General features: G+C 39.4%; 1 protein-coding gene across 3 annotated transcripts in view; it reads right to left on the bottom strand.

Moving 5' to 3' along the window:
• The window catches only part of LOC119501795 (vesicle-fusing ATPase), a 44,708-nt gene that overhangs the window by 5,591 nt on the left and 27,045 nt on the right, over positions 1 to 12,072 (bottom strand). For all 3 annotated transcript variants that reach the window (XM_037792414.1, XM_037792412.1, XM_037792413.1), the window contains 14 exons: positions 10,695 to 10,861; positions 10,444 to 10,551; positions 9,306 to 9,381; positions 8,667 to 8,822; positions 7,153 to 7,352; positions 6,899 to 7,064; positions 4,919 to 4,993; positions 3,982 to 4,169; positions 3,200 to 3,295; positions 2,929 to 3,085; positions 1,539 to 1,672; positions 1,293 to 1,439; positions 814 to 948; positions 380 to 493 (listed from right to left, as the gene is read on the bottom strand). In XM_037792414.1, the coding sequence (XP_037648342.1) occupies positions 380 to 493; positions 814 to 948; positions 1,293 to 1,439; positions 1,539 to 1,672; positions 2,929 to 3,085; positions 3,200 to 3,295; positions 3,982 to 4,169; positions 4,919 to 4,993; positions 6,899 to 7,064; positions 7,153 to 7,352; positions 8,667 to 8,822; positions 9,306 to 9,381; positions 10,444 to 10,551; positions 10,695 to 10,861 (1,919 nt within the window). The remainder of the gene's footprint in view (positions 1 to 379; positions 494 to 813; positions 949 to 1,292; positions 1,440 to 1,538; positions 1,673 to 2,928; positions 3,086 to 3,199; positions 3,296 to 3,981; positions 4,170 to 4,918; positions 4,994 to 6,898; positions 7,065 to 7,152; positions 7,353 to 8,666; positions 8,823 to 9,305; positions 9,382 to 10,443; positions 10,552 to 10,694; positions 10,862 to 12,072) is intronic.

Below are 12,072 nucleotides of genomic sequence, written 5' to 3'. Positions count from 1 at the left end.
GCTGTGAGGGGGTTTTGATGTTGTGGCCACACTCAGTTTTGCAAATGCCGTTCACGTGTGAAGGGAACCACAACAGGAAGTCAGGAAGTTTCTTAACGCACATGCTCTTAAACATACATGACAAGAAACAGCTAGCACCAACGCCTCTCAAGTTCCTTAAAGATTCAGGTTATGTGAAACCCCAGGTTACAGGTGACTTTAACTAGTAATAACATTTAGTTTATTTCAGCAATCCAAAAATTACTGTATTCCCCAATTACCATGTAATTTCCTGTTTCCTTCTTTTTATGTTTTCTATCTAACATGCAACACATCACATCACAGCTTGTGCATGCCGTTTCATGAGCTGCTTCACTGCTTTGTTGGGTCTTTCCCGTACCTGCAGTGACATCTCGATGAGCACGAGGAGCTTCTTGATGCCGATCCAGACTCGCTTCCCTTTGAGCTGATGTGCGATGCTTGCCCGCTCTTTATCCGTGAAGCTCCCCAGCAGCTACACAGACAACAAAGACTTTAGAATTAAGGTGGGGATTTTCAATAACCTTCAAAACCTCCGACCGAAAAGCAAAATAAAGAAGGACCGCTGGTGAAAACATCCTTTTAATTATGTTTAAGCCACTTACATTTTTTCAGTGAATGTAGTTTTTTCCTCACATACACTAAAGGCTATAGAGTCGGCTCTTTCAAGGCTGTGTGTGCATGAATGTGTGCTCTTGAGATTGGGGGATGGTTATGTATAATGCACCGCAGTAATTCACGAACAAATCGTTCTTGTTGAACGCCTCTCTCTCTCGCATGTGTGCGTGTTAGTACCTCTAAAGCGTCGACTAGCTGCTCCCCAGTGGAGATGTTTGGGATGTGGATGGTGGTGCTGAAGGCGTCCAACATCTCCATCTCCTGCAGCACATCCTTCCTGCTGGTGGTGCCGATGATGAGCAGCTTCCGGCCCTGCAGGAGGAATAAATGCTCTGTTTTGTACTTTGTTAATTACACCACATGGCACATTCTTCAGTCAATTTCCGTGACGAGTGGAGATTAATGGGCCATTCACCAGCTCAAAAATGTAATACATGTGAGTTTCGACAGCTATAACCACAGGCACAGCAAATTTATTTGGGTCATGGTTAGAGATGATCTAATTAAAGAGGAAAAAAAATAAAACAGAATTTAAAGATACAGAGATATCTAGGACTCCAGCTAAATCTAATCATATGTTGATGCAGTAAAATAAATCTGGTATCTGTGTAATAAGCCCATCCAATCATTTAGTTTTGGCCCGAATGAACTCTGACCTTTGGCGGCGCTTTCTTCAGCAGCACCAGCAGAGCCTGGAGCACCAGGTTGGAGAAACGAGGCCCGATGGGGACGTAGTCCAGCAGACGCTCGATGTCGTCCACCACCACACAGCTGAGCTGTGACTTATAAGCATCATCAAAGACCTGAAACAGAGCGAGGGAGGGAGGAGGATTGAAGATATGGTCAAAAGAAATAGGGCAGGGAGTCTGTTGTTGTTTGTTAAAGCACACTGCAGCACTTACCTTTTTGATTGCCTGGCACTTGGAGATCTCTGAGTGTCCAATCATCGTGGCTGGAGAGCAGATCTTAATGAAGGGGAAGTCCGAGTCCTCTGCAATCTTAGCTGCCAAGGCTGTCTTTCCACTGTGGGGTGGGCCTGGAGGTGTGGGAGTCGAGAGGAGAGGAGGGGTACAATTTACGGTCTGTCGGCATGTGTTTGTGTTTGTATGTGTGAAAGCTGGGGTGTCATTTAGTGCGGATAGTCGTTTTCTCTATTTGAATGCATTTTACTAAAAGGTAAACTGGCTTATTTCAACCTGGGGGATTTTCCCATGAATCCGGTTATTATCACTTTGCACGCGCCACCTTCGTCTTAGGGTTTTGGGGAAATGAGGACTCTCGCAAAACAACGTATACAATACAACGTGTGTATATATAATCAGGGCAAGGCAAGTAGCATGAGCCTCCTACAGCTGGCTGTTTCAGGCGGCTACTTTCTGCGTTTAATACCAGTCAGACTCAGAGACAAGCATTTGAAATGATTCATGTAAAAAACATGTCTGATTGTGGATTACATGGCCTATTGAAGGAGGCTGGGACACGGGCGGACACGGGTCATGGGGTACGGGGTATAACACAGTGTAACTGGACCTGCGGACGTGCGTTGCAATTGGCTCAATTTCGGCCAGTGCAGCCAGATTTTACTGTGCATGTGTTATACCCCAATGATATGACGCGTTGATGACACGTGACTCTATATATATATATGCATATATATATATATATATATATATTCACACACATACTGTACATATTTATTACTTCTCTATACATACTATATTCCTGTCTAACCTCTGTGTACATACAGTATATTACTACTCATCATGCATATACTGTATATACCACATCCTGTTTACATTCAGTTTTCCTATCTGAAATACTGTCTTCATCTAAATTACAAATTTACATTACTATTTTACATTTACTTATGCTTGTATTTATTTTAACTGCACTATTTTATGCCTTAGATAATCATTTTGCTTTTACTTTTATTTGTGTGATTTCCCTTTTATATATACAGTACATATTTTATGAGCATTGTTGAAGGAACCTGAGACCAAAGATTTTCGCTCGACAAATGACAAATAAAGAACTTTGAACCTTGAACCTAGTGGGACCCATAGAGTCACATTTATGGTAAATACGCCAGCTTGAAATAAACCATATATTTCCATAGTGCTATTTTTCTATATTTGAATGTGTAAATCTTTGTATTGATCTCACTGGTCTGGGAGAAACTCAGGAAATTGGATTCAATCTTGTAGAAAGTCAGACAATATCAGCAATTTTGGCAATAACTATTAAAATGTAGTGCCATCTACTGTATTTTTGTATGTATTTTTGGTTTCTTACCTTCCAACAGCACTGCCACCAGCGGTGTGCGATCACTGTTCTTGGTCTGCTGCACCAGCAGCTCTCCGTCATCCAGGACGTGAGTGACCGGGTCGCCCCATTTGATGATGCCGTTCATGATATAGCTGGAGTAATCCTCCTGGTTTGTACCAAACGCCTGGATAAAAACATAAGCAAGGGTTAGGAACGGTGTTCAGCCTTTTCAGATTATAGGATTAAACTGTATTCTACAAATCAGGGACATAATCTCTAAAAAAGACCAGGTACATACAGGTTTTATGTCATTGTTGAGGGATCCAAAGAAGTCACTTCTGGTGACCTGTAGCTTCTCTGCCTTCTCCATGTCCACTTCCACTGTAGATGTGGCCTGGAAAAGAATATATACAAACATATACAGTATATAAACACATAAAACTGTATCAAAACAATGTCAGGATGGCATTGCGTCCAGATGCATTCAGACTTTTTGTAGACCGGGCTGAGTTGTTTTCTGTGTTATGGGTTTTTCTATACTGTGTTTTCCCTCCTTTGCCCATCTACACACCTTCTTGGTCTTTGTTGGATCCTTGATAATGTTATGAAAGTTTCAGTTTAACCTTGCCTGCATTGGAGGTTGAATTAAAATGATGTTCTCCAAGTTCCTGTTGTCTGTGATCCCCTGCATTTGGGTTCACCTGCTCTACTCTCCCTGACAAGTTCAGTTTACTTGTCACAAGGAGTACGACTCAGCCTGTGAAAACAGTTTTATAATATCTCCTGTAGCTCTGGAGGCATTGTTTTGTCACCAGCTGTTATATCGGCGTCGGCAACACGCACACACATTATAGATTACAACTCTTGGACTTTCATGATGACTGATTTATACATTACGCTTTTGTTTTCCATGAGCGGATACAGAAGATTACCGACCTGCTGGCAGCACATTACATGAACATGATTCATGATTCATGATTCAAGTGCATACATGTACTGTGTGTGTAAAGCAATAAGAGTAGTCGCAGTATCGTTATGTCAGCGCTGTAAAACTTTGTGTATTTGGAAGTGCAAAGTGACCTTGATGTGTCGGTTCATGGCGGTGGACTGAGCGGCCCTGACCAGCCCCTCCAGCTCCGCACCGCTGTAGTTCTTAGTCTCGGCTGCCAGCTCCTTGATGTCGATGTCGGGAGCCATCAGGTTGAAGCTTCGCATCTTGTTGGTGTGGATGGTCAGGATCTGGACACGGCCCTTCTCATCTGGCAGACCTGGTGGCGAGACGACGAGGCGGCGGGGGACAGAGGAAGAGGGGAGGACAGAAAAGATGTACAGGGGTATGGAGAGGAGAGAAATGAGTGTGCAGAGGAGGAAATAAACAGGTAAAAGGGGAAATTAGTAATATGCCACTAATATGGATGTTTCTATTCACACATTCTCTATAACACATTCAATTCAATTCAACTCCATGCTGCTTTATTGGCATGATGTGATTAAAAAACATATTGCCAAAGCATATACATAAACAGAAGAAAAAAAATATTACTGTGAATACATAAACAGTAGAGATATACAGCACAGGAAATGAATTAACTATACGTATTGTATTGTTTTTCAGTATAAGAGAAGAGGACAAGACAAGCAGCAGCAGACTTTTGATAATTATGGAGCTCTGAAACTGACAAAATGTAATAAAAGGCTATTAGACAAATACAAAATATGACAATAATATGTCAATAAATAATATTGTCAGATAGGTCACATATGTTACACACAGCACATGGACCAATCACTGCTCTGTATGTACACGGACACACCCATCTCATTATCATATCAGCATTAGAGCCTCTGAACACCCACACAGGTGTTTTCAGTTAATCTGGCTGGATTAGACCTCTTCTCAGGACTGTGTGGGCGTGTATAGATTAATTCATTGGCATCTTCCTGAATTTCTTGTTTGTAAAGAAAGAGACATGGAAAAAGAGAGCGTGAGAAAGAGAAGGTGTCCCAGAACACTCACTGATTTCCATCTTGACCTCAAACCTGCCAGGCCTCATCAGGGCATCATCTATCAGGTCAGGCCTGTTGGTCATACCTGGAGAGGAAGAGAAAACAACAGCTGATGTTAGAGCCATTCATCCTTGCTGGGAGTCAGCTTTAATATTTTCCACTCCACCCCTCTTTCATAGAGCCATTTTTGTCTTTTTTGGGGGGGTACAGGGGGTCTTTAGGGGAGATAGCAGGTCAACAGTAGATGTCACATAGAAATGGTGTACATCATCTGAAAGCTGGGAACCTGAAGATTAATTTGAGATGCAGCATTGTTTGTCAAGTTGTACTTAAATCAGAAACAAACATGAATTAATTAAATAATAAACGTGAATTGTGAAAGTGTATAACGGTTTAGAACATTATGATCGAAGTATATGATGGCCATTCCCATATCTATTTTTGGGGTTGATACCATTTGTTACACTACGAGAATTAATAAAAATGATCAATAATCCCTCCAAAATACCACATTAAGACACCAAAACCTTGAGGAACATCATAGAAAAAGCCATGCTGTGATTTGGTATCAAAAACTTTTGACATTTGCAGATTTCTGCAAGAATTGTAATTTTTGGCGATTGGATGGCGAGCACTTCCGTTCTGGAAACTGCTCAGAAACCCCCTTATTGTCAATCCAGCTAGGAAAGCCATCCATCCTCTGAATGCTCCAGGTCTGTAGTTTATGGCTGTAAAGTTTCATGAGATTGTGATTATACTAGACTAGAGGTCACCACAGGTCATTTTATACAATGAGCTCAAGTTTCAAAAAATGGTCTCACTATAGGAAATGGTTACTATGGAGACCAACAGCATCACACATGAATATAGTTGGGCTCATTGGATCCAGCTACAGTGAAACCCAATTTATGTAATTCCAAGACTGTTTAGGGACCCCAGTATGCAGAAGTATTCAAACACACCATTTTTAGAATAGGTGAAAATAACACATTTATACTGCATGAAAAAAAGAACTGCATGTGATTATCATAAAGTGGGCATGTCTGTAAAGGGGAGACTCGTGGGTACCCATAGAACCCATTTTCATTCACAAATTACACTTGAGGTCAGAGGTCAAGGGACCCCCTTTTGAAAATGGCCATGCCAGTTTTTCCTCGCCAAAATTGAGCGTAACTTTGTAGTGTTATTTAGTGTTCTTCGCGACAAGCGAGTATAAACATGATTCCTGAGGTTTTTGTAATTTCATACGATACCAGAATATTAACTTTAGCTCTTAAAGGTAGAGTGAAGCCTAGAGCCAGCTACAACCTCTGAAAGTCGGCCGAGGTCGCAGGCGCCCTCAATGAGTGGAAGCGAACCCATTCTGACCGTATTCATTACTGTTTCCTTTTTTATTTTCAACTTTTATTTTCAGTTAATTTTCTAAATAATTGCAGTGACGAATACCCTTTATATTTTGACTTTAAGCTAAGTAGGATTAATATGTTGAGGTGTACATGTGAAATAACATCATCACCATCACTTTTTTCTGAATACATGTTATATGTATATTTACTTACATATAAGATCAGTTCCCGCTGCCGTTGTGTGCATCTGCACAGACATCACTGTGACACATTCCTCCGAATGAATTTCATTCAGTAAATATCAAACAGCATCAGTTAGTTACATAAATCTGCCCTCCCTCCTTCCTGCTATTCTCTCAATCTCTGTTGTTCCCTCATTGGCTGTTACGATGGTGGTGGTTTTTACCATCTGGGACTCGTTTCACAAAAGCGATTTGCGAGCACTACTTACAGATCCCAAACGGTGGCAGTTATAAAAAGTGATTGTTGCTTGCAGATTGCAGAGTCTTACAGGGCTCTTACATGCTCTTGCATGGATCACAAGCATGTGCTTTGATTTGACTGGTAATACTGGATGTGTGTGCAACAGGCCCTGCTCTCTAATCAGTATAATGTATCACATAGCTGGCGGGGATGCTACTGACCGATGACCAGGATGTTGTTAAGCTGCTCCACGCCGTCAATCTTAGACAGGAGCTGGTTGACCACGGTGTCGTGCACGCCCGTGCTGCTGGCGCCCGTGCCTCTCTGCTTGCAGATGGCGTCCAGCTCATCAAAGATGATGATATGGAGGCCACTGTTGGCTCCCAGCTGGAGACAGGTCGAAAATGGATTAATTCAGTTTTTTGTTTTTTTTAATTGAAAATATTAAAAAAAAAGTACATGTAGCATCTCTCACCCTCTTCTGCTCATCCTCCGCATCAGCGAACAGTTTGCGGATGTTGGCCTCAGACTCTCCCACGTACTTGTTGAGGATCTCGGGACCGTTGACAACCTTGGGCTCGCGGGCGTTGAGCATCTTGCCAATCTGCCTGGCCATCAGAGTTTTACCACAGCCTGGAGGCCCAAACAGCATGATGCCCTTCACGTGCTTACACCCTGTAACAAAGGAAGAGGCGAGGGAGAAGACATGCCAAAGGGAAGAGATAGAGAGGAAGAAATAAAAAAAATTGAGTATTTGTTAATGATTAAGATATTGGATGACTATTATAAAGTTGCAACTGATGATTATAATTCCTTGTTAAAAGGTTAATAAATACTTTGTAAAGTGTCTACAAACAATATTTAGATAGATAGTTAATACTTTGTCAATGGTTAATAATTGGTTTCTGGTCCATCTATCTATGTAATGTTTATAGATGTAATACTTTTTTTTAAGTTTTACAAATCATTTAGTAATCACTAACAAATACTTAATATAGTACATAAAATGTTATAATGTGTGCAACAATAAACTGTTAATAAATAGTTGACTAATATAATCAGAATGTAATTGTTATCGTCTCCTATCAGCTATGATACAATATATCATTTATAAACAAATTATTTCATATTACACAAACTAATAATAAAGATCATGATCAAGATATTATAGCACTACGAATAATTAGTACAAAATATTAATTATCATTTTGTTGTTTGTTAATAGTAAAATAAGTATTCACTCAAATTAAATAACTATCAATTTACCATTTATAAATGATGGTTATTATAAATTGCTACCAAAAAATTACAGAGCCGGGGGAGGGGGGTGATAGTCTGAGAAAAAAAAATTTAATTTCCGAGATTAAAGTCGTAAATTTACTCAGAACTCACAAATTTACGAGTAAAAAAACTCAAATCAGTAGGCTATGTTGTTGTTTTTTGAATTCCCTGCAACGTCTCCTCAAAGTCTGGATGCTGATAATAAGTAATGAGTATAATGAGTATTTCCTTATTGCTTAACCTGATTACAAAGTATAATTTAATTTGGTCATCCAGTGATGAGGTTGATCCAACCTTGCAAAGTGAAGCCATGTGGTTCCTCGACAAAAAAACACAATTTTCCGAGGTTTTTTTCTATCATAAATTTGTGACAGTAGAGAATTTCCTGTTTTTTTACTTGCAAATTTATGACTTTATAATCTCAGAGAATATCCACGTTTTTTTCTCATAAATTTGCGACTTTCATCTCGTAAATTCTGAGTTTTTTCTTGGAATATCACCCTCCTACCCCCGGCCTATACCTATGATGGCCCTAATAAGCCATCGTAACATTCATTTGTTGGTTGAAATGAATTTAAAAAATGAAAGTACATGCATTACATACAGTAGAGTCTCAGCACAAAAAAATAAGCAAAAAACTAAGGCAGTCCAGCATGGTAAAAAAATGAAAAGTGACCAAACGGAGTGAGGATAGAGAGAGTTTCTCACCCATCTGCTCCACAATGTCTGGAGGGAAGACTCGGGAAGCGAAGGCTCTGCGGAAAATGGCGGAGAATTCCTTGTCCAGACCTCCGATTCCCATCTTCTCAAAGTTCCACTCTGGGTTGATGATTGACTGTCGGGCCTCTTTGGTCTTTGCCTTACCTGTTAAAAGAAATAGGGGAAACTACTTGACCAGCAACTTGTAGATATACTGTATTTCTTTAAGGCAAGTAACTCTACAAGGAGAGAGTAAAATATTTGTTTCAGCATCCTGAAAATAAACCATGTTTCAGGATGTTGTAGCTCAATAATTAATTAAAATCCATAAAATAAAAGCCAAGTTTGGTTTATAAGTCTTTCTTTTCCTTAGCAGAGAGGTGATTTATGGAAGATGATGCATCAGTGAGAGAATACTGTAGTGCTCTTACTGCCATCCTGTGGAGGAAATAGAAAAGGGACTGGAAAGAATTGAAATATCTCAGCTTTTTAAAACATTGTGTTACACTGAAAGAATCATGCTAAGAAAAACGGGTTCTGACCACATTTACCACCTTCATCTAGTGACATATTGTTCCTTCTCTTTTCTTAAACCCTTAAAATCCAGATCCTGAGGTCAATTAAGTTTTGGGAAAATAATTTACGTACCAACTAGTGAGAGGGATGAACTCTCTGCCTTCTCAAAAATCACCTGGCTGTTGCCCACCATCAGTCCGTTGTCAATCTGTCAGAGAACAGAGAGTTACAATCAGACACTTTAGCAAATACAAGGCCATCTTTTCCTTCCTGGGATTACATGTAGAATATGAATGCAGTGTGGCCCCCTACGGATAAAAACATGTACAAGAGCGAAAGCGTCCCCAGTGCTTTTCGATCTGAAATGCAATTCTCTCAATGTTTGCACTTCTGCCTATGAATGCATTTTGTCCTTAGAGGCCACCATATTAATGTAGTTTAATAAATAATGAGTATAATGCAATAAATTAGGGGGGTGGGACGCTCTTCTTTATTGCAGTGACACCAATTGTGAGCTGGGTGTATGAGGATCAGGATGAGGCTTAAATTAATTATTATTATGAATTATTTACCAGAAGCCATTGAGCAGCGGCAGTAGTATGGTAAACATAGTATAGCATATCATTTAACAGTGTTTGCCACTGTAATGCTTCAATCCCCTTGATTCCAGATTATATCCGGACCATTTCATCTCTCAAAAGCAATTAAATTGTCAAGCTGATTCTCTATTAGGTATTAATTGGAGTTTAATTATGGAGGGGGTGACTATATGTTAGTCAAGTTTAAAAAATAAATTTAAATTTTGAGCATTCTGGTGATTTTTTTATGCACCAATTTATGGTGGAAATGTCTTTATTTATGTAAAGGAAAACAGGAAATTCAGGTGCCAGGCGACAATACAATATATACATATATAATGGAATATAATGGAGTAAATATTTACTCTCTTGTAGATCAACTTTTCTCATTTAATGTTATTTAAAAGTTTTAAAATTAATAGAATAAAGTCATAACTTAATGAGAATAAAGGGAAAAATATCTACTTGACCAACAGTGTGCTGTGCATTATGTTATTGCTCTGCTGATATGGCAGTATCCCCTTGAGACTAACAGACACAGAACCCCTCTTGGGACAGGGTGAAATAAGCAGATAAACTATTTCAACAAAAGCCTAATTTGAGAAAGGCTGGTGACACTTTGAACTTTTCATTTCACTGGTTTTGATGACGATTCTTAAACCCGCTCAGGGCTCTGCATGCAGGTCAGGTACCTTCTGTTTCTTTCCAGAAGCTGGCTCTCCTCTGAGGATGCTGGCATCCATGGCCTCTATATCTTTTACCATCAAGCCAAACAGCTTGTCGCAGAAACTAAACACGAGCTGAGAGACGGAGAAAAGCAAGAGGACGGTCAAACCAACTACAGAGCAACACCGAACAACAAAGAACAAAGCAAAATGTACATGTCACTCCACATTATTATGTATTTGTGTGAGAGACATTTTGTAGGTTTGTGAATATGAACCTGCTGGGTAACGGAGAAGGCCTGGTTGTTGAACTGTTGGATGAACTCCGCTGCCATCTTGTCCGAGTCGTAGGGGGAGGAGTCGGTACTCTTCTTCTGCAGGAAGTCAATTTCGATTGTCATGGCGCCAATGCACTGCTTGGACTTGTCGAAGTTAAAGTTGGCCACTGTGGGGACAGACGGGGGCAAATTGAACATATATGATGAATGAATGCAACATCTTAGATAGACTAGCACTGTTACATTGTATTAGAGTAGGAGGGCGACAGTTTGGAGGGTTGTGTTTTTTGCTTTTGGTCTTTTCAACACTGAAAACACTAATCACAACTAGCAGTGTGTAATATCTCCCCACTGCGATATCAAAGCTGGGTAATGTTAGCAGCTCTGTCCTGCTCTTCATTGGATGGAGGGAAGTTTACACCAGGGACGGGCGATACCACACTTTTATAATTCTATATGATATCGCTACTTTTTGTTCCAATTTTACCAACACCGATACTGATCATTTCTTAAATTGGCATGTGATCTTTAAAAAAAAAATAATGGTCATTTTTAGAAAAATATACCTATTTAAAGCATATTTACTACATTCCTGTAACTTTATATTTTAGCCCTATATTTGTATATTCTATTTTATATTCTCTTTATGTCTTAGATTCTCATTTTGCTTTCATTTGCGTGATTTTTCTTTTTTTTTTTAGCCTGCATATTTAACAAGCATTGTTGGAGGGAGTCTGAGATCCAAGATTTTCATCGCCAACGGCTGCTTCACTGTAATGTTGTGCACGTGATTATAAAGAACTTGAAAATTCAAACTTACATAACAACCCATTTTCAAATGAGATTGTGGTGATGAAGTTTCGGAATTTAGAGCAGAGAGACAGACACGGCAAAATCAAACTAATGAGGGTTTTACCTGCACCTGGATATGCTTTGCCTCTCTCAAAACTCTCCTGCAACCTCTTTTATTGGACAGAAGGTGGTGCAGAAGACTTGGATGCCACCCACGTTTTGTTTATATAATTTATTATCAATATTTTTTAGAAGGAATCAATACCAAATGAGTAGCTTAAGTATCACTAAACTCTAAACTCCAGACAACACATTGTTAGTCCACAGCCTAAAGCTATTCCTCTTGTCGTTATAGACATGGCAAAAGTCATCTTAACATATGTAGAACATATCACATTGTCCTTAACATGAAATAAAACAGAAAAGTATGTATATACTTATCCTTATTTATCCTTATGTTATGTTTCAGAAAGTAGTAACTAAGGAGGTCGGGGCTTATAGCGAATGTCAATTACAGCAAAAGAGCAATAATGTTCTGTTTGTATAGTTAACCATCATTATCAGTAATGACATAGAGAAAGTTATA

The sequence above is a fragment of the Sebastes umbrosus genome, chromosome 14, assembly GCF_015220745.1.
Source record: "Sebastes umbrosus isolate fSebUmb1 chromosome 14, fSebUmb1.pri, whole genome shotgun sequence".
NCBI lineage: Eukaryota > Metazoa > Chordata > Actinopteri > Perciformes > Sebastidae > Sebastes > Sebastes umbrosus.
The sequence above is the reverse complement of the archived record's forward strand: the minus strand, read 5'-3'. Positions and strand labels throughout refer to the sequence as shown.